This window comes from Leucopleurus acutus (assembly GCF_964270905.1).
Source record: "Leucopleurus acutus genome assembly, chromosome: 8".
Classification (NCBI taxonomy): domain Eukaryota; kingdom Metazoa; phylum Chordata; class Mammalia; order Artiodactyla; family Delphinidae; genus Leucopleurus; species Leucopleurus acutus.
In genome coordinates, this window is record NC_139151.1 from 12,776,793 (window position 1) to 12,798,140 (window position 21,348).

Below are 21,348 nucleotides of genomic sequence, written 5' to 3' on the forward strand. Positions count from 1 at the left end.
CAGCCCACATCACAGGGGCCTGAAGAGTATCTGGCACATAAAAGGCACTCAATGAATGGGAGTTATCCTCGTGGAAAGGAGAGGAGGAGGGATCAAAATCCCCCTTCACTCACAAGACAGACACACCCGTCACCGCACTGACTGTGACCAAAACCTCCCATTTCTTTCTGTCTTAGCCTGGAGAGCTTGGGATTTTGAGGCTGTCTCTTCTTCCAGATGATTTGGCCCCTTTTTCCAAGTCGGGCAGGGGTCATGATGGACGCTGAGGTCCAGCCCAGAACCGGGCTCTTCGGAGCTGCCTGAGTGGGCTCTACAAGAAGACCTTCCTCCTGCAGAAATGGGCCACAGCTCCTGACGCCGTGGCAGCTGGCACACTGAGGCTGCAGACACAGATAATCCCCTTTCTCCAAGGCTGAGGTCAGAAGCTGGAGGGTCACTTCCTCAGCAGGCATGTGGGGCGAGCTCTTGGGTCCCTCCCTGCTGGGCAGCCTTGTGGTGCCAGGTGCTGGAATACACCATGTTGGCATGATCTTGGATGCCTAAAGTGACTGGACCATTGGGGAAATCCACATAGTAGCTGTGCACTTAGAGCCAGTTTGGATGAGGGTATATTCTCCCCCCACCAGCCAGTAACTTTGACATCACGTCCATCCTCTGGTGCCCATGGGGGAGCTTTCTCAAACTCATTTTTATACTGACTCTAGCCACCTAACCAGAGAAGTCATTTTGTAAGGAATGCAGAAGAGGGGACAGGCCAGGTATAAGTGACATTACATTATCCGCTCCTTATTCCCCCGTACAGATAATCAAGAGAGGGAGTCTGCATTGCCTCACCAGATGCAATGCGCAAAGTGAACAGAGGTGGGCCTGAAAGTTGCTGAAGGCCTTGGGAAGTCCGGGGTGACTCATCTGGGCTGGGGACCCACCCCCTAGGAGGAAGCAGAGTGACTCATGGGGCCGATGACCAACACACTACAAACCAAGGGTTGAATGATCATTCTTGGCCTTCCCTATTCAGGGCAGCGGAAGCAGTTTTTACTGGAAAGCCCTCAAGTGTGACTCTTCCATTCCTCCTGTTTGCAAGTCCTTGCAGCTGATGGGGGAAAAAATAGCCCAGCACATTTGCATTTAAGTCTTGAAATCTAAATATTTCTGTGAGTCATTCATTATTATCATATAACTCAGTGTTTGCATGCAAATAACTTTAATGCCATAAATGCTTATAAAATAAATCTCTTACCATATGAACTCGGTAAAGAATGCTAATTCCCAGAGTCATGAATGGCTTTGAGAAATCAATCACCTTCTCCCGTTCAGCAGTAATGGTGAGGCCTGCCACGGCCAGATCTGCTTTCTGAAATGAACAGACAGAGATCATCAGAGGGGTGGCCACAGGAGATGGGGGCACAGGGACTTGTGATCAGAGGCCGTCACTAATGGGGAGATGTTTCTCCGGTCTGGCTTCTCTGCTTGGGGACTGACCCTAAGTAGCCAGAGGTTTGAACGATCACTCGTGAAAAGACATGGATATTGAAGCTGTAACTCATGTTCATTTGAGGTTAGACCCCTTTAAATATATAAATTAGTATTAAAAGGGGGGATCACTACTGACTGTTCAGACAGACTCAAAATGCCCTAGGCGAGGGAGAACTGGCAGATACAACTTCTGGATACTCAATATTGAGTAGTTTTTTATTCAGCTGATTAACTTGTTGAACAACGAAACTTCACTGAGTCCCTCTGCTGTGTGCACTTTGGTGAGGGAGTTACAATGAAAGATAAAAATGATGGCCCCCTGGAAATAGAGGCAATCTAATGCAACCCCAGGAAATAAAGGCCAAGAAATTGAGCAAGGGGCCCCACATCACAAACCTTGTCCTTGTCAGCGGTAGGACCTCACCTCAGACTTCCTGGACCGCTGGCCTTATGTTTCAGTCAAGGTTAAAATCCAGGTGCCACAGGGCTTCCCTGGTGGCGCAGTGGTTGGGAGTCCGCCTGCCGATGCAGGGGAGGCGGGTTCGTGCCCCGGTCCGGGAGGATCCCGCATGCCGCGGAGCGGCTGGGCCCGTGAGCCATGGCCGCTGAGCCTGCGCGTCCGGAGCCTGTGCTCCGCAGCGGGAGAGGCCACAGCAGTGAGAGGCCCGCGTACCACAAAAAAATAAAAAATAAAAAAATAAAAGAACACATTGAGGTCAGGGGCTTCCCTGGTGGCGCAGCAGTTAGGAGTCCGCCTGCCAATGCAGGGGACACGGGTTCGTGCCCCGGTCCGGGAAGATCCCACGTGCACTGAGCGGCTGGGCCCGTGAGCCACGGCCACTGAGCCTGCGCGCCCAGAGCCTGTGCTCCACAACGGGAGAGGCCACGGCAGTGAGAGGCCCGGGTACGCAAAAAAAAAAAAAAAAAAAAAAAAAAAAAATCCAGGTGCCACAGCAGAACTCAACGAAGGGTTTCTGGTCCCTTTGATGCAAAATCACCAGGTGTTTCCTTCTTTTCTCTTTGCCCCTGCCGTGTACCTCAAGTGCCCACACCTGATGGAAGTCTGGCCTGAATTAAGGTCTCCTGGGAAAGGAGAGGCTGTCAGCTTCCTCAGTACACCTCGCTGTCAGGAAGTTCTTCCTTGTGTTTAATTTCAATCCACCCTGTTGCAAAGCAAGCTTACTACCTATTGGCCTGCTCCCCTATACATGGAGCGGCGGGAAAGGCCCAGAGCTGGCGTTCAGTTCTGGCCATACTCTGCACTAACTAGCTAACTAGCGTAGGCTAGTCATTTCACTTCTCTTGGCTTCCTTAATCTCATCTGTAAACCAAGGATGTGGGGTTGAGACAGTGCCAGAATCCTTCCCAGCAATTCTCTGCAAGTGATTCTCAGAATGTGGTCTAGGACCACCAGCATCAGAATCACCTTATTCTTATTAAAGAATAAGAATATTAAAGAATAAAGGGCTTATTAAAATGTGAATTCCTGAGTCTCATCCCAGACCCCATGGATCAGACTCTGGTCGTGGGGCCCGGGACTCTGCATTTGTGACCAGTTGCCCAGGTGATTCTGACTTATATTGATATTTAAGAATGATGTTTTATAACCTAGACATGTATCTCAGACTGGTCTCCATTGAGGTTTACATTTCAGCTTCCTTAACTCCTAATTCTGGTGGAACAGTTGATATAAAAGATGGAGAAAGAAATGAGGGAAAGTGAGGTATCCAACAACCTACAAACAGGCCAATTAGTTCCGAATAAGTACACACACACACACACACACACACACACACGCACAGGCACACAGGCACATACACACACGTGCACGATTCTTCCTAAATCATTGCAAAGGAAGTAAGGAGAGAGACATGCCACCCTCACTTTACGCACAGGGGATTTATAAGTTGTGAACAAGAAGAATACATCCATTGGCAAAGATCAGTTTCTTCTCATCTCAGCCCCCATCCTCCACCCCAATTCATGCTAAAGGAGTCACACGATCCGGCATCGGTTAACAACTTAGGGCCTTATAAAGTGAGGCCAGGCTTAAAAGAGACTAGAGTGCAGATGTAAGAGATTTTTAATAAAAAATGAAAAATGTGAATGACTCATTGGGTTCATTCTGTATTTCTCTGAGAGAGTGTTGATGACTGCTGTCAAGTGAATCAACCCTGGAGGAGAGAGTGAAGTTTGATTAGAAGATTGTTAGTGCCTTCATTTGGGGGACCCTTCAGAGAGTTGTTTGGGCCTTTCAGAACCTCAGCCCCCCCCTCAACGATGGTGGCCCCGACCTGAGGTCCTCTCGCGAGCACACGTGTAAAGCAACAGAAATCAACCACAAAGGCGCAGCAGGTGCAGTGCTGGTCCCCTGTGTGCAGCCAAGCCCCGCAAGGACCTTGGGAGGAGGAGACAAGAGTTAAATGGGCTGGAGTGAATGAACTGAAGAAAAGGGTAGAAAAATGCAAACTGATAAGACGGGCAAGAGGTAACCACAGCATCCCGTCCTTTCTCTGGTTATTAAAAAAAAAAATAGATCTATCCAAACCAAGTAACCAAAATCAACAACTCTATCCTCAAATTTCTTCCCCCGAAACCCCCCGCGACAGGCTTCTTCCCAAAAGGGCAAACTTTGGATTGCAATTTGGAAATCATTTCACAAGTTTATAAAAGTTGGCCAGCGATGACATTATGGTGAAACAATTCCATATGGAGAGAAAGATGGAAATGGACAGCGTCCCGGGAGGGCGCTTTCCTGGATAGGAGCAGGACCACACACCCCGGGAGAGAGTCTGCCCCAGGCTCAGACAGGGTGCTTCTGTCGAGTCACAAACGGACAGCTCCCCAAACTGGGCCAAACAGGAAAACTGTCTCCTGTGGAAACTGCTGCCTCCTTGCCCCGCAGCCCATCTCTCTCTCCTTTGTCCCCCGCTCAAGAGTAAGCTGGGGGCAGGGTAGGCAGGGAAGGAGGAATGAGAAGCTAGGAGAAACCGCAGAGGTTAGGTACTGGTTGTTTTTTATTTTCATCGACTCAGTAGAGAACAGTAATCAGGTACCTTGGCTTCAATGCACCCTGGGGTACCAGCAACAACCTGGTGGGAGCAGGTTATTCCAAAAAGCGTGCATGCCTTTTCTTTCTCCGTAGTTAAAAAGACATTGTGCTATAAAGCAGACTTAGATGCGGAGATCATGTGCCACTAATGACCAAAGCGGCGTGGCTGCAAAAAACATGCTAGCAATTGTGGGCATGACAGGCCAAGGGAAGAGCGGGCACCATGACAGTTCACCCCAGCCCTTCTGCATCTCTGGTCACTCGTTGGGGAGGGCTGCGCTCTCCAGTTGAAAGAGCCACAGACAGGGCGTCAGAAGACCTGGCTCTCGTCACAGCTGGGCCACAAACTCACCGTGACCTTGGGCAAGTTATTCCGCTCTCCAGGCCTTAGTTTCCTCCACTCTGAAATGAGAGTTCAGTCAGATGCTCTCCAAGCTCTTTTCCGGCCCTAAAATCCCAGGCTTTCATTTTGCAGGGCTCGGAGGGAAGGAGCTTCGTTTAACTGGCCCCTATTTGCTCAAGAAGATGATAGCGGTCTCCAGAATTGAATGCCTCAGAGAGGTGGAGGAGGAAACTGTTTATCAGACTAGTCGGCAAAGAGTAGCACCCAAGGCAGGGGAGGCCAGAAAGGTCCGGAAGATACAACACCATCTGGAGAGAGCAGATCCGGAAGTGTAACCCCGGGGGCTGGGAATGCAGAAGAGGGTAGGACCCCTGGAGCCAGAGAAGGAAGACTGGGAAAAGGGAACATGCAAAGAGTTCTATTAGCATCATGATGCTCCTGGTTGCTGGTGTGCGTGTGTATGTGTGTGTGTGCGTGCGCGCGCACACACACAGGTTTATAAATACATTCTCTCTGAGAGAAAGACCTCTCTCCTCTTCCCATTTTTGATCGAAAGTGTTCTTTGAAGAGCTTTGTGTTCTGCCTCTGAGAGATCCCCTCTTTTATCTCCTGGATGTTAGTGGCATTTCCGAGGGGAGGGCAGGCTGCAGGCAGCCTGGAGGTGACTTCCAAAACATACTACTCTTCGCCTCCTGGGTTTAAATAGGGGTCATGCGACTGCTACGCTCGCCATCAGAACCCGAAGGCTTGGGGTGGCCGCTGCTCTTCTCCTGCATGTGGGGCCTGGCTGGGAGGAAGACAGTGAATTCACAGCAGCGCTCAGGTCTGCGCCTGTCTCAGCCTGCTGCTCCCACCCTGTGCTTCCCCGAGATGCCACCAGGAAGGCCTCTGCCCGCAGTGCCAGATGCTGAAAGACCTGAAGGAACAAAGCTTTCCTCTGTCTCCCTCTCCTCCTCTTTCAGACACCTGCTGCCTCCTGTTGGGCCCAATTCTCTCCCTTCCCCTCAGCAGTGCTCCAGCACCCTGGGCAGACTTCCATAGCTTCAGCCCTGCCCCATCCTCCCAGAGCCCCTCCCTTACATGGGGCCCAGTGAATGAGAGGATGGGGCGGGTCAGAAGACCTGGCTCTGCCTTTTGCTGACCAAATGCCCATAGCAACTCACTTACCCTCTCTGGGACTCAGTTTACCAGGCTATACAATGGGGCAATGCCTGCCTATCAGTATTATGTGAGAGTCAGGAAGAGTTGATGGGTATGGAAGAGCCCCATAAACTCCGCACACTGTAGAGTCCGGCCACACCTGTCTGGGGCTATGAAGGCAGTAGAGAGGGTGGCTGAGACTTGGACTTCAGCATGGGACAGACCTGTCTGGACTCTGTTACTTACTTACTTGCTGTGTGACCTTGGGCAAACGTCATGTAACCTCTCTGAGCCTCAGTTTGCTCATCTGTAAAGTGGGGATAATAATAGTGCCCATTTCCCAGAATTACTAAGGAAGTGAATGAGATGATGCTTGGCAATGCTGAGCATGGGGCCTGGTTCAACGTAAGTACCTGATAAATGTTTGCTGTTAAGAGGATAATGATAGTGATGATGATGATGAACTTGATGATGCTGAGAATCTCCACAGGGACCTCTGGAGACGGTATCTTTTTAAAAAAAATATTTATTTGGCTGCGCCGGGTCTGAGTTGCGGCATGCGTACAGGACCTAGTTCCCCGACCAGGGCTCGATCCCGGTCCCCCTGCACTGGGAGCGCAGAGTATTACCCACTGGACCATCAGGGAAGTCCCTGGAGACTATATTTTAATGCATGATGAGTTGTAGGCATAGCTGGGGAGCAGTCAGGCCTGTTCTACCTCCATGTAGGCAGAGGCCTCTGGACATTTGGCCCCTGGTAGCCTTTCCTAGGTGACCTGAGACATCCACACAGCTGTACTGACGCACTGTGCTTACCTGGTGTGACTGCCCATCTCCGAAGATCCACGTGAGGACCCTCTTAGGGCCGGTACGGTCCCATCACTTAGAAAACTCAAGGAAAAACTGCCATGCAGCTTGGAAACCAAATCGGGTCATTCTCCAGCCTCTTCCCCGTTATATGATTCTCCTCTGCGGACGGCAGATTAAATGACGTCCCCAGCTCCCTTTGAATTCTTGGATCCACCATGCTATCTCTGATCAGCTTCCAGATCTTTTTTCTCTGGCTTTTTTACACGGCCCTCCTGCCTCCCAGTCGCCCAGGGTCCTGCCCCCTGGGGAGGCAGCCGTCCTCTACACCAACAGCTTTTCTACTCTTTTGCCGGTCACATCTGCACAGATCTCGTTTCACCTGCTGCTCAGGCCCCATAGTGCCTCACATTCTTTGCTGGTATTTATTTAACTCTGTAATTGTGTTACTTAATGCTGGAAAGCTTTGGGAGGCTACAGTTGGAATGAGAAAACGCTACACAGAGTAAGGCTGTACTGAGCATTGCTGGAAGCCTTCATTCCAAGGTAATTGTCTCTGGAGATCCCCTGTACTTTCAAAAGGCTTACAGAATTCCAAGCAAGGCCAGGCCTGAGGCAGTGAGAGCAGCGAGGACATTATCCATAAATACCCAGAAAGGAAAGACCCCCAAGTCCACCAAACCTGGCTTCCCAGGGAGGGACAGCTCACATCAGGCTCTGGTGGAGGATCTGCGGGCTGAGGGTGACACGGGGCCACGGAGCTCATCCGGCCCACAGTAAACGCTGTGTCCTGGGCTCTGCCCTTGAGTGTGGAGTCTCAGGGTAGGCAGAAGCCACTGCCCCCTCCCCAGCAATCCCTTCCTCTTTAACACTCAGCATCCCCTCAACACTCTTTATTGACCGCCTGCCCTGCTCCCGGCAGTGTGCAAGGTTCTGGGATACACGGGGTGGGCAAACACAGGCATGGCCCCTGATGGCCAAGAGCTTGCAGCCCGGTGCGAGAGGCAGTTGTCAGATTGTTGAAGAAAAGATCTGTAAAACTACAGCTGTAATAAATGTTATAAAGGAGTCATTTGTGGCACCATGAGCAGGTAGAACAGGGGTTGGCAGAGTCTTCATGGGAGCTTTCTCAAGATGAGACTCAGTTACCTGAACAGGAATTACCAGTGAGAAGGCCTGGGGTGAGCACTCCCAGTGGGGGGGGGGGGGGAGGTGGTCAGCACATGCAAAGGCCCTGAGGCAGGAGGGAGCTTGGTGCATTCCAGGGGCTAGAAGAAGGCCAGAGTGTCTGGAGTACACAGGGCTGGGGAGTGTGCTGTAAGATGAGGCTGGAGAGGCAGGCAGAAGATGCAATGCTTTGAAGAGGAATTGAAAGGCCCTGAAGTATTTTAAGCAGGATGAGACTTGTAATCTTAACACGTCTAACGCCTATAGCCCTTCCTGTGTGTCAATTTACTAACTAAGCAATTTACATGTGTTACTTCACTCAGTGCTCACAATACCCTTATGAGGTAGGTTACTATTATTACTCTCATTTTACAGATCAGAAAACAGAGGCACAGAGAGGTTAAGGAACTTGCTCAAGCTTGCACAGCAAGTAAGTGGCAGAGCCAGGATTCAAACCTGGGCCATTTGGCTTCAGAGGCTGAATCCTGAACCTGCAACAGATACAATTGGCTCTAGTGAATTCAAAAGATGGAAGAGAGACAAGAAAGGACCATCCTCCTTTTTATCCTTATTTCCTTGCCATTTATACCACTACACTAAGGGCAATCTGGTGTCTATGGCATCCCTTCACCAATGCCACTCCAGCCGGTCAGCAGTGACCTCCATGCTACAATGCCTATGGGGTGCTATCCAGCTCTTATCTTGCTGAATCTCCTAGGTGGTCACTCTCTCCAGCCCCTGCCTGGCCCTCCTGAATGAGGCCAACATCAAGGACATAGCTCTCCCTCCCTCCACCTGCTCTGTCTTGTGACTACATTGCCCTGCTTCTCTGCCACCAGACCAAACTGGGCTCAAATCCCAGCCCTCCAGGTACTGTGTGACCATGAGTAGGTTTCACATCCTCTCCAAGCTCACTTTTCTCATCTGTAAAATGGGGATTATAATTACCAACTGAGGGTTGTTATGAGGATAAATGAGATAATACATATAAAGCACAAAGCACAGTGCCTGGCATGTTGTAGGTGCACAATAAATGGGGGTTATTAATATTCTTTTTCTAACAAAATTCACTTTTATGCCATGACAACTATACCTGTCCTCCCTCTTGATGTGTCTGTGGGAGGAGGTGAGCTCCACGTCCATCATCTTGATCTCCACCCCTACCTGTCCTCCCTCTTAAACAAGTATCCATGATCCACACTCCTTTAAAGCCCAGCCTGGGAGTCAGGCCCTCATGGCCCGCCCATCCCTCTGAGTTCAGTCTCATTTCCTGGCACTCCTCCGGAAGCCCCCCCCCACCCCGGGAGTCTGGTTCAGCCAACTTTCAAACACACCTTGTACTTTCCTACAGGTGGAACTCAAATGATGCCACTCCTTCTACCTGGAATGTCTAACAGTAACTCTACTCTTCAAGGTCCATTCAAAGTTTACCTCCTCTGTAAAACCTTCTCTATCATCTTCCCAGGAATAAGCCTTCCCTCCTCACAATCAATAAAGGAGCTAAGACATGGCTTATACCGTTCAGGTGGCATTTGCCATAAATTGCCTTGTATTAGAACGGGGGCCTGGGCTCATACTCCAACTCTGCACTTGTTAGCTGTGTGACGTTGGGAAAGGACTTACCTTCTCTGTGTCTCAGTTTCTCCATCCATAAAGTGGGCACAACAACAGTTCCCACCCTCATGCAGCCTCTATAGGAATTAAATGAACAACCATGCAAAGTCTCTGCCTGGTGCAGAATAATTCTCAATAAATGTTAGCTCTTACTATTATTATTATTGTCACTGTGGACATTCATGCACATAACTTAGCTCCCCATTAGACTATAAGAAGCAGGGACCATGTCTTCAAAAAACTTAACTTATATAGTATTTCAAAGTTGCCATTTAGCTCCATTTTACAGACGAAGAAACTGAGGCCCAGAGAGGTTATTAATTTGCTCAAGTACACACAGCTAGGAGACGGAGAGAGCTACCTTCAGACGTACAGATTCTCAGGTCTGCTTTCTTATGACTGCACTGTTCACAGGGACATTCCCAAAGTGGACACACAGTAAATCTCTAGTTAACAACCAGTGCAGCTAACAGTGCAGGGTACAGGGGGACAACACCCCAAACATGGCCTACCCTCCAGTCCCTCCTTGCTGACAGCAGAATCAGGCTGATTTCAGACATGTACCTGTATGTAGGAGGGATTTTGTCAGGAAGCTGGGTCATTATAACCGGATTCAAGTCATGGTCTGGACACTGTGAGATACAGTTCCTCATCCTCCAGCCTAAAGAAGACTTGAAGCCCTAAATCCCCACTAGAGGGCTCCCTTCTCCCCTTGCCCCCTCCCCAGGCCCAGTTCCCTGCAACTCCTCGGGCTACACAGGGAGCCCAAGCAGAAGGGGAAGGGCCTCACACCCTGCCATTAAGGCAGCAATCAGCGGTGCTGGAGATGGGGGGTGGTTAATTACCCGCCGGAAAGAACGGGGACGCTGAGGACAGGCCCTGGCTTTTCATGCTGCTCAGTGGAGCAGATTAACATCTGCAGCTCAGCCCATTTCAAATGAGATTATCTGCTAACTTCCTGTCTTTTGATCCATTCACCTCCTGGGCGCCTTCCTCCCACCCTCCCCTGCCCTCACCTCTTGAGATGCCCAGGGAACCTGCTGTGATTCCCCGGGGTCTCCATGCTGAGCTGCAAAGGGATCTGAAGGCGCCGGGGGAGCTCGCTCTCACTCCTGGCTCCCCTGGCACTGGCAGGAACCCTCAGACTCCCTAATAACAGGCCTCAGCAACGTGCACAGCTGCTCTCCTGCCGCAAGAGGAAGGCGGCCTTCCCACTCCACCTGCCGTGGGCTGAGGCCAAGGAGAAACTTGTAGGGTCCCGTGGCACCTGCCAAATGTCTGGTGCCCTGTTCACTGGGGAGGCTGGGGGTCAACCCCACCCTTCCTCCCTCCCCAGCCTGCTTGCTATTCAGAGGGAGGCCTTGATCAGAGCCTTTTCGGATCCATCGGAGCCCAAGTCTGTGGGATTTACTCGTGTTCCCTGGACTGAGCCTACAGGGCTCGGAGTCAGGCCCAGAGGAGTATCAACATTCCTAGGGAAGCAGCAAAATTATTTGCAGGCCCAAGGGCTCCCCAGTGCTATTTCTTGAGCTGACAGCAGACTCTCAGGGCTGGATGAATTTCTTTAGAGTTAAATTAAATTCCCCATGAAATATTTAGTTAGTTCAGCTCAGGGTTGCGTAATTGGCCTATGTGGGCAGATTTGAGAAAAGAACCAGGCTTGAGGAAAGAAGGGTTGGCAATTCATTCACGGGTAAAGTTGTGCAGCACAGGGGTCCAAGCTGGGTCAGGAGGCCAACTAGATATTGCTGACCTTTGACCTCTTGTCACATGCTCCCATCTCTAGCCATAGACCCTCTTGCCCTTTGGGGTCAGAGAGATGTATGTCTGAATCCCAGCTCTGCAATTCTCAGCTGAGCAAATTACCTGAAATCTGGGCTTCGGTTTCCTTACCTCTAAAATGGGCAAAAACATGCCTATTTCTCATGATTGTTGTGAGAATTAAATCCGGTAACCTGTGTAGATGGAGCTCAGGGGTAGTCCCGCCCCTTACAATCCCCTCTTCCAACTGTAGCCAGTGGGGTGTTTGAAAGCTAAGGCAGCTCATGCCATTCTCTGTATTGCCTTTTTACACCTTTTTATGCCATGGACCCTGTTAGTGGTCTGGTGAGGTCTGTTAACCCCTTCTTTAAAAATATTTTAGGGCTTCCCTGGTGGCGCAGTGTTTGAGAGTCCGCCTGCCGATGCAGGGGACACGGGTTCGTGCCCCGGTCCGGGAAGATCCCACATGCCGCGGAGCGGCTGGGCCCGTGAGCCATGGCCGCTGAGCCTGCGCGTCCGGAGTCTGTGCTCCGCAACGGGAGAGGCCACAACAGTGAGAGGCCCGCGTACCGTAAAAAAAAAAATAAATAAATAAAATGTTTATTATATTTGCTGTATCACGTGACTGTATTCCACAATACAGAATTACATAATTGTGATACACTGACCACGAGAGCCAGAGGCAGTTCTCATAGCAACATTCAAATGGCACCTTTGGCAACAAAGTCACAGGCATGGCTAATACCACTGTGATTTGTTGCCCACATTTGTAATCGAAGGAAACTTTACATTTCAGTTTGAATTTAGAAAAAACATAGATGTAAATTTTTCCCTTCTAAGCTTATGGTCTCTCCTGATGCTCTCCTCAGACGCTTGGGTGTGCGTGGACCCCAGAGAGACCTCCCAGTTTACTGACCGTGATTCCTTACTACAGCCCACCAGGCATTGTGTGATAGGGCTGCGCCCTGCTTCTCAAATATGACCAGTGCCTTTGCGCCTTGGAATCCTGGCATTTACTCTTTCCTCTCCCTGCTCCACTCTGCCCTGGCCTCGGCGAGGCTGGCTTCTGCACACTCTGTTCGGATCTCAGGGTGGCCTTCCCAGAGTGTCCATCCAAAGACGCCCTCTCCCTGACACTCTCTGTGTAATTTCCTGGGTTTCTTCCTTCACAGCAATAATCACAATCAAAAATTTTCTTGTTCATTTATTCATCTACTTGTTTATTATCTTTAAAGCAAGCTCCAGGAGGCAGGAACCTGTTGTTTGCTGGGTCCACATGTGTCTCCAGAGCCTGGAACAGTGCCTGGCACGTGATAAGCCCCAAACATTTGGTAAAGGAAGGCACAACCAAATGAATGAATAGATGAATAAAAGCAAGTAGGAGCTCAGTTCATGTTATTTTCTCACCTTGAGTCTTGACTCATTGTGTCATAATGTCTTGGCTAAGAGCGCCCATGCTATGGCCTCCCTTGCCACTCACCAGCCACGTAATCTTAGGCAAGTGACCTACCCTTTCTGTACCTCAGTTTCCTCATCTGGAGAATGGGACTGTAACAATACATACCTCATAGGTGTGTTGTGAAGACTAAACGAATAAATATATGAAAAGCACTTAGATCACTGCCCGGGACAGAAAATGTTACAGAAGTGTAAGCTATTATTTTTTGGTGCAAGTTAAAGGATCAACTTCAATGTTATTTAAAACAGTAATTGTTTCAAAAAATGGATGCAGGTTTTGAAGAGAGAACAAAGAAATCCCATGATTGGAAAAGCAATATATACGATAGATGTTACACTGTGTTTAAGTAGTTGGGACGTGGAAAAGAAATAGCACTGAGAGTTTGGGTCTAGGCAGCTTCCACGGATGCAGTGATGCCCGGGGAAGCTTGAACTCTGCTTCCTCGCCTGGCAGCACCATTACCATGCCCGTCATCATCCCCCTGATTTTCTGAAGTTAGACCACTGATTTACACATCAAAGAAAATGATAGAATCCTGTCTAATTTTTCAGGAGGATATGCTCATTCCTAATCCAAATGCTCCTTATTTCCCAATCAAACTCATAAAACCTCCAGCCCACATGAAAACGTGGCCATCAGTAGGCCCTGTGATAAGAGGCGGGGGATTTCCACTGATGAGTCCACACACTTCTGCCAGTTTCCCACCCTGCTGGCTGCCAGAAAAGCTGGTTAATAATGGTCTGGGACACAGCGTGAGGCCCTGACATTGAGCAAGGCTAACTGGCCCACACGGGGATCAAACCTGCAGCCCTGACCTTTCAGATAGAGAGCCTGCCTGCACTGACCAAGCCAGTTCTACACCTACTAGGGGCCTCTGGGTTTCAGGCCTGTGCGTGTAAAGCAAACTCAAGGAGGCTCAGACAGCAGTGTCGGCTGCTGGAGAAATCTGACAGTAGCTCTAGCTCGCGGGGCTTTCTTTTATTTCCCTTCCCACTTGTCAGCCCTGTATTTAGGAACGGCGTGATTCACAGGCCTGTTATTAGGACTGTTTTTTTGGTTTTGTTTTGTTTTTTTGCGGTACGCGGGCCTCTCACTGTGTGGCCTCTCCCGTTGCGGAGCGCAGGCTCCGGACGCGCAGGCTCAGCGGCCATGGCTCACGGGCCCAGCCACTCCGCAGCATGTGAGATCTTCCCGGACTGGGGCACGAACCCGTGCCCCCTGCATCGGCAGGTGGACTCTCAACCACTGCGCCACCAGGGAAGCCCCCAGGACTGTTTTTGTTGGGTGAGATAAAGTACCACCAGTAGCTGGGAGCTCTGCTGACAGCCACAGAGAACTTTCGGAGGCCTCCTCTTCACCCCCTCTCTACTCCAAGCCAGTGAGCCTCCTCCACTGATCCCCTACCCCTTACTGTCCTGCTACACAGAAGGGAGGTCCGAGCTCAGCCTCAGGCTGGCCCCTGAGGTGCGCCAGGGCGCCAGGAAGGGTGAGCAAAGATCTTTTTCTCATTTCTTATCAGCATATGCACAAGTCAAAACCATCGCCAAGGGCAGAGGGCATTTTCTCAGTTTTTCCGAAGAGGACAGCTAGAGATGCTGTCATAAACCTCTGGCCACTCCACCTAGGTGATGAAGTGTGTCTGGTCTACTTCAAAGAGGTGCTGACAGGGCTCAGGTGTCCACCCATAATAACATCCCCAAAGTTCTTTTTCACAGACTGCATTTGAGCCCCATGGCGATCTCAAGGCCAGCAGTAGCCAATTGAGAGACAGGAGAATAAGACTCAGCAAACATGGCGTTCAGTTCGGGACGATAGTTACCTCTTGGGAGGAAGGAGGGTTTAGAGCGAAAGGAGGCATTTTGGGGGGCAGGGACAAGGGTCTACAAGGGTCTGCAGGGTGCTGGGGCTGGTGTATTTCTTGACCTGGATTGTGACTACGTGGGTATGTCCCCTTTGTGATAAGTCATCAGGTCGACACTTATGATTTGTGTACTTTTCTATATGTATATTTCAATTAAAAGGTTTTTTAAAAAGGTAAGTGATTTGCCCAAGTAAAAGAGAGAGTGGCTACCGTCAAGCCTGACACTCAGCATCCTGCTGACTCTTTGGAATAAACAGGCCTGGAACATACATAGCGGGCTGCAATGGCCGCATTATTTGTGCCAGGGGCTGGTAATTCCACACATAGGAGAGAGGTGAATCTACTGTGTATCTCTGTTTAAACACCTGTGTGGCTTCTAATTCAAGAAGGGCTAAAAGGAACATCTGGACGTTTTAACTGGATTTGTGTTTTGAATCTGGATGAAGAGAAGTCCAGATCCCTTGTCTGGTCCAAACAACTGAACAGGTTGTGAAACTCCCAGAGAAGCCAACTCTCTCTCTGCTCTGAACACTGGGCAGAGCCCTGGGGGGGACCTGGCGGAGCTGCAAACACCCTCCAGCACTTGCCAGACCCCACTCTGGATGGGTCTTGAAACCCAGAGGAGGGGGACAGCGCTCTGCCCCACGTTGGACAGTGTTCTCACAGTGTTTTGTGACAGCTGTCAGAGGGACCTGGTTGAAGTCTGTGTCTTGATAGCTGTGGGCCCTTGGGCAAGTTTCTTCGCCTCTCTGAACTTGTTTTCTCAGGAGTAAAGTATAAATGCTAACAGCTTCTAGGTTACAGAGTTGCTGTGAGGATTACATGAGTTAGCATACAAGGCCTGACACACAGAAGATGTTCACCACTCAATAAATGTTTCCTGCTATTATTACTATGCTGTTTCTGGTTCTGGCATCCTGCCTCCATCCTCTGCCCATTTGTCTGAAGCTGCTGAGACCTGGCCTCTGCTTTGGGCTGCACCATCCTGCCTGGTGGGGTTTTTGAAGGCTGAGCTCTTCTACCTGATTTGTTCCTACGGACTCCCCTTCACTTTTGATCAGACTGACACCAGCTGACACATTTGCTGTACTTACCGACCACACCTACTCTCTGTTTTGATCTCCTGCCTGTATTCCACTGTTCATCACCCCCTGGCAGCCAGCCAGGCCCCCAGTCGGCCACCATCCAGGAACCCAGCAGGTCTGCTCAGGGAGTGTCCTGGATTTGGATCAGGGATCCATTTAGCAAGAGCTGACAGTCCTTCTGAGCAGTTCAAAGTCACTGAATGGACCACCTGCTGCCAGTTTTAGAGATCTACGCCTTCATTCTGTTGCCGAAATTGCAAACGTAGACACAGCAAGAGCAGAAGTTTGTCATCAAACAGGGGAGCACATCTGAGGGCTGCAGAAGGTAAGGTATAATGCCATAGTTTCTGCAAAGGGTGAGGCAGAACGGGGCTCTCAGAGGGCTATCTCCAGAGCTGCCAACACTGCCATTGGCACCATTGAGCCAGGCCTGGTTCTCACGCTGACAAATGGTGGGATGTTAGCTGCTGCTGACAAGCTACAGCACGACAAGAAAAATAGTCTGTGAATAAGCCCCCTGAAGCATATAAGGATTCTGGCCAGGAACTGAGATGGTGAGGCCAAGCCATGGCAACAAGCAAGTGGAAACCACAAGACCTTCTGGTGCAAATTCATCTCCGTGAGTGAGGGATGGCCAAAGAACAGAGGGAACTGTCACATTTGGATGCTTTGAAGCAGGCATGTTTATTCCTAAGAAGGCAAGGGATAAGCAGTGCCCGCCTGCCGGGGGTAGGGAGCTGGGGTGGGCAGGGAGCCACAGTAGCAGGATCTGATGACCAAGAGATTGCTAGGTGAGCAAAGCATGGCATGTGTTCAGGGCAGCTCCCCACAGTACTTAAGGGGACATATTACGGACGCATTTGAGTTTGGAGTCTGATTCTGTCACTTCTCAGCCCCATGACCTTGGACAAGTGAACCTCAGAGCCTGTTTCCTGATCTATAAAATGGCGATAAGAATACTTTACCTTGTAAGGTTCTTTGACGATTAAATGAGGTAATATTTGTAAAGCAATTAGTAGCACTGCATCTGGCACGTAGTAAGTGCTCAATAAACAGTGCTCATGACTATCTTTAGTGCAAAATCAGTCAAGGGACAGGCAAAAGGTCAGCCTAGGGAGTCACAGGGGGTTGAGCACAGCACACAGGAGTCTCAGGGGAGGTGACTCAGACGCCCAGATAGGCGATCCGGGCTCCTGCTGCATGGCGTTCATGGTGTCATCCCTCTCCACCAACACACACACTCGAGGAAATAAAGCTGGCAAGCACAAGGGGGAAGCTTTATTCCAAAGGCAGGTGGGGGATAGATGTGTGTGTGATGCAGGCTGAGCAGACACCCAGTTAGGCCGACTAAAGCTTAAGGAGTGAAGAAAGGGGGATGTGACTTGGGGGGCAAAATGGAAGACAGGGTCAACTTTAGAGCCAAACAGCTCGCCCTGGGAATTCCCACCCCATGGGGAGAGGAACGAGGGGGGAGGCGGCTTACGCTCTTCTTTCTCAAGGCAGTGAAGGTCTGGGAAGTGGGGCAGGATTGAGCATACAGCAGGGTGAGCTGAGGGCCCAGCTGTGGGGACCCGGAAGGCAGAGCCAGGAAGGGAAGCAACGGTGTCCAGGAAGCGTGTTCAGGCCCCGTGGCTGCCCTGGGAGGACAGGCCCAGGGTAAATGTCATCTCCTGCTGCCCCAGCCTGCTGAATGCACCAGCACTTGTGGGCCACTGGTGTGTTTTCCCTGTTACCAGTCAAAGGGATCATCTGAAAACCTACAACTGGTTCTGGCATTGAGATGTTCTGTCCAGGCTCTGAGGTCCCTGGACTCAAGGGCTATAGTGGTTAATTCTTTTACACGTCTTCAAAGCATCCCATCCATCTACCCATCCATCCATCCATCCAACCAACCACCCATTCATCTACCCATCCATCTATCCCATAATTCCTGAGTGCTATGTATGCTGGGGCCTGTTCCAGCTGCCACCGGCATACAGATGAACAAGACAAATGTAGTTCCTGATCTCAGAGAACTTACATTCTAGTCTCATCATAAGACTTATCTTATTTCTCATAATAAGAAAGGTGATTTCCGTTGGTGATAGTTTCTTTGAAGGTCATACAACATACAATCTCTCTTTGTGGTAGAGAGAGATTCAGAGAGAGGACGGAGGTCCCTTAGGGTGGCAGAGAAAGAATGCTTCTTGGAGGAGGTGATATCTGGATTAGACCTAGATAACAAGGTAAAAACAGTAGGCTGGAGACTTGGGGAAAGAAGTTTTTGCTAGAAGGAAGAGCAAGGGTACACACCGTACGCTGGAACTGGGCACACTATGTACCAGGAACAAAGGAAAGGCTAGAGGGTGAGGGGCCAGCGATGGGAGATGCAGGCCCTTGTGGGCTCTTAGTCATTTCTCCGGATTGTAGGGATGTTGGTGAAATCGTGGCTGGTGAAGGCAGAGCGTGTTGCTCACTGAGCAGGTGAGCAAATGGTGGCCCAGGGAGATTCAGCCGCCAGCGTAAAGCCAGGGATAGACCCAGACTTCCAACTCAAGGTACTTTTTTTTCTAAGATCAAGAGGACACTTGGGGCTTCCCTGGTGGCGCAGTGGTTGGGAGTCCGCCTGCCGATGCAGGGGACATGGGTTCGTGCCCCGGTCCGGGAAGACCCCACATACCGCAGAGCGGCTGGGCCCGTGAGCCATGGCTGCTGAGTCTGCGTGTCCGGAGCCTGTGCTCCGCAACGGGAGAGGCCACAACAGTGAGAGGCCCACGTACAGCAAAAAAAAAAAAAAAAAAAGGACACTTGTACTTGCCATCAATGCCACCACCTTGTTACCTAACAGAGGTGACTTCTTCCCCAAGAGATGACCCAGAGACCATCCGTCTGGAGGGATTTCCTGCTCCTTGTGCCCCCTTTTCCTGCAGAGTGTAAGGACAGGGGGTCAGAGAAGCCCGGCAAGCCGCCACCACTGCAGATAACATTTAGAAGGCAGCTGGAGCTCGCTCCGCAGGAACACAACCAGACACGTGGTGCTTCAGTTTTGTATTGATTGATTACACTTTTGTAGGGTCCATACAGGTGTGGCAAGGAGGGATTAACCCAGGCCAGCCTGGGAGAGGAAGGACCTGGCCCTGGAAGAGCACGTCTCATGGAAGCAGGTGGGCCTGTGTATGTGTGTGTTTGGGGATAGATGCAGGGGAAACTGAGGAACTGGGCTTTAGGCCTGGAGAGGAAGTGCAAGCAAAGCCTTAGGTGGAAATTTGGGTAACAGATGGCAGGGAAGGAGAGGACAGGGCTGCCTCTCTCTGAGAGTCACTACATGCCAGGAACACCAAGGAGACTATAGTTCATTGATTTCTCATAATAACCCTGGGGGTGGATGCTGTTGTGTCCATTTTGAGGATGAAGACGTGGAGTGGGGTGGGTCAGAAACACTGGGTGGAGTGTCCAAGCCCACACAGAGGGCAGGGATCTGCACGTGGGGGGCCGGCAGGGGGTATGGGGTGAAGGATAGGTGAGAACGCTCAGCACCCCCCCCATTTCACTACCACCTGCACCCTGACGACCCCCAAACGGAACTGAGGCCCAGCTCTGCCCTGTCGCTGGCCTTCCTCACCCACCTTTCCGCACATACTGTGTTCCTCTAGCTCCGAGTCCCGCCGGTACTACAGACCCACGTCATCAACTGCATCTCTGCCGTCTAAAGCTACTCTTTTCCAGGGACTGCTTCTCAGTCCATGACTCTACCAGGCGCCTGTCCTCCAAAACCGAGACCAGGAGTCAGCCAGAGTCTCCCCCCTGCCCCGCCATACCACCTCCCTGCTCTCTCGCCATCCAATAAGCAAGCCCCGTCCATTTTACCTCTGAAATTCCTGTGTAATCCATCACTGCCACGCGGACCTGACTGCTGCTGGCCTCACTCAAGTCTCCACTGGAATTACTCAGTAGCTTCTGCACTGGCCTCATTGCTCCTAGCTCCTCCCCAGTTCATCCATCCAGTTTAGTGGATGCCAAGGGCACCTGTGGTCCTCGAGCTTGCTTGAACATGCATCACAGCCGCCTGGAGGGCCTGTGAAAATGCACATTGCTGGGCCCCACTCCAGAGCGTCTGATTCAGTAGGTCTGGATGGGACTCCAGAATCTGGGTGTCTGACAAGTCCTAGGTCATCCCGATGCTGCTGGTTCAAGAACCGCACTTTGAGAGCCGCTGTTCTAGAATCGATTTCCAAACCAAAGGTCTAATCACACCACTGCCCCACTGAAAGAGACTCCAGCCACTCCCTACTAGCTTTAAAATATGGTCCCATCTCCCTGCAATGATCTTCACAATCTGTCCCAGACTCTCTCTCCAGCATCACCTCAAGCCTGGCCTCCCTTCAACCTGAGATGCAGAGACGTCGCACTATTCGTATTCCTTACACCTGTCATATATTTCAAACTCCGTGTCTTTGCCCACACAGTTCCCTCTGCCTGCAACTCTTTCCATCTTGAGGCTTGTCAAATTCCTACTTATCCGTCAAGGTCCAACTTGACTGTAACTTCCCTTAGAGGTATCACAGTGTGTTAGAATGACCGTGGACTTTGAGGACAGGCTTGGCTTTGAATTCCAGTTCAGTCACTTGTTAGCTGTGTGACCCTGAGTTCGTCTCTCCGTGAAGGTGGAGTTAACTTCCACATCCTCATTATAAACGGTGAATGATGACATTTATTTGTAAGAGAGGAAATGATGCGTGAGAAATGCCTGGCAGGTAGTAGGTACTCAGTAAACAATAGCTATCATTATTGTTAATTCTGCTCTAAAGCCTTGCCTGGCTCTGGAGCTGAATTATTTCTTTTTTCCTCTGTTCCCATAAAATTTTGTGTATGATTCCATTTTGCTTATATCACATGCTGTGGTCTCATAATTTTTATACACTGGGCCTCATTCTTAGTAGAGTTGAAGCCATTGTACAAATTATAGAAATTGATCCTCCTAGCAGACTTAGTGGGCACACAACTTGGCGAACTAAAGGTATCTTTGAAGGAAGAAAATTGACAGGTGGATAGAGCCCCAAACCAGAGCACATGCTTGGTAAGCAGCGTGAGGCAGGTTTCAGGCCGCACTCGCCCCTTGTACTGTATGCAACCTGCACAACCATCCTTGGAGGCTCTATGTAGGTAGAACACGAGCCCAGTGAAAGGAAAACCTGGGTCCTGTTCAAACTGAAGTCACAGCCAATGTTGAATCAATGCACGTAGGGCCAAGTAATATTGCCCGAGGATGGGAAGCACATAAGTAGTATTAATAGGGCCTGGCCCCAGGTTCAGGATAGGATCCTTACTCCTGGGGCAGGGGACAGTGCAAGAACCAGGGTTAGCATCATTAGAGACTCAGGCTTCGGAGAATAACCAGCAGCTGAATTACTGGGTGCTTTGGGGATCAAGACAGAGGTTAAGTGTCCACGTGCTGAACTGGACCTCTGGAAACGACCCCTGACCTCAGACCACAGCCTGGTGCCTGGCTGAGCCTGCAGGTGACACCTCACCTCTCCATGTGAGGTGAGCAATCAGGACCAGAGGATTCTTAGGAGATATTAAGACACCACTTTCCAGAGCTTC

At 50.4% G+C, this 21,348-nt stretch overlaps 1 protein-coding gene across 1 annotated transcript in view; it reads right to left on the reverse strand.

The window, feature by feature from the left end:
* Positions 1-21,348, reverse strand: part of GRIK4 (glutamate ionotropic receptor kainate type subunit 4) — a gene marked incomplete at both ends in the record, with an annotated part of 308,409 nt that overhangs the window by 41,388 nt on the left and 245,673 nt on the right. Inside the window, one exon of the mRNA XM_082845308.1 lies at positions 1,241-1,354. Coding sequence (XP_082701434.1) covers positions 1,241-1,354 — 114 coding nt within the window. The remainder of the gene's footprint in view (positions 1-1,240; positions 1,355-21,348) is intronic.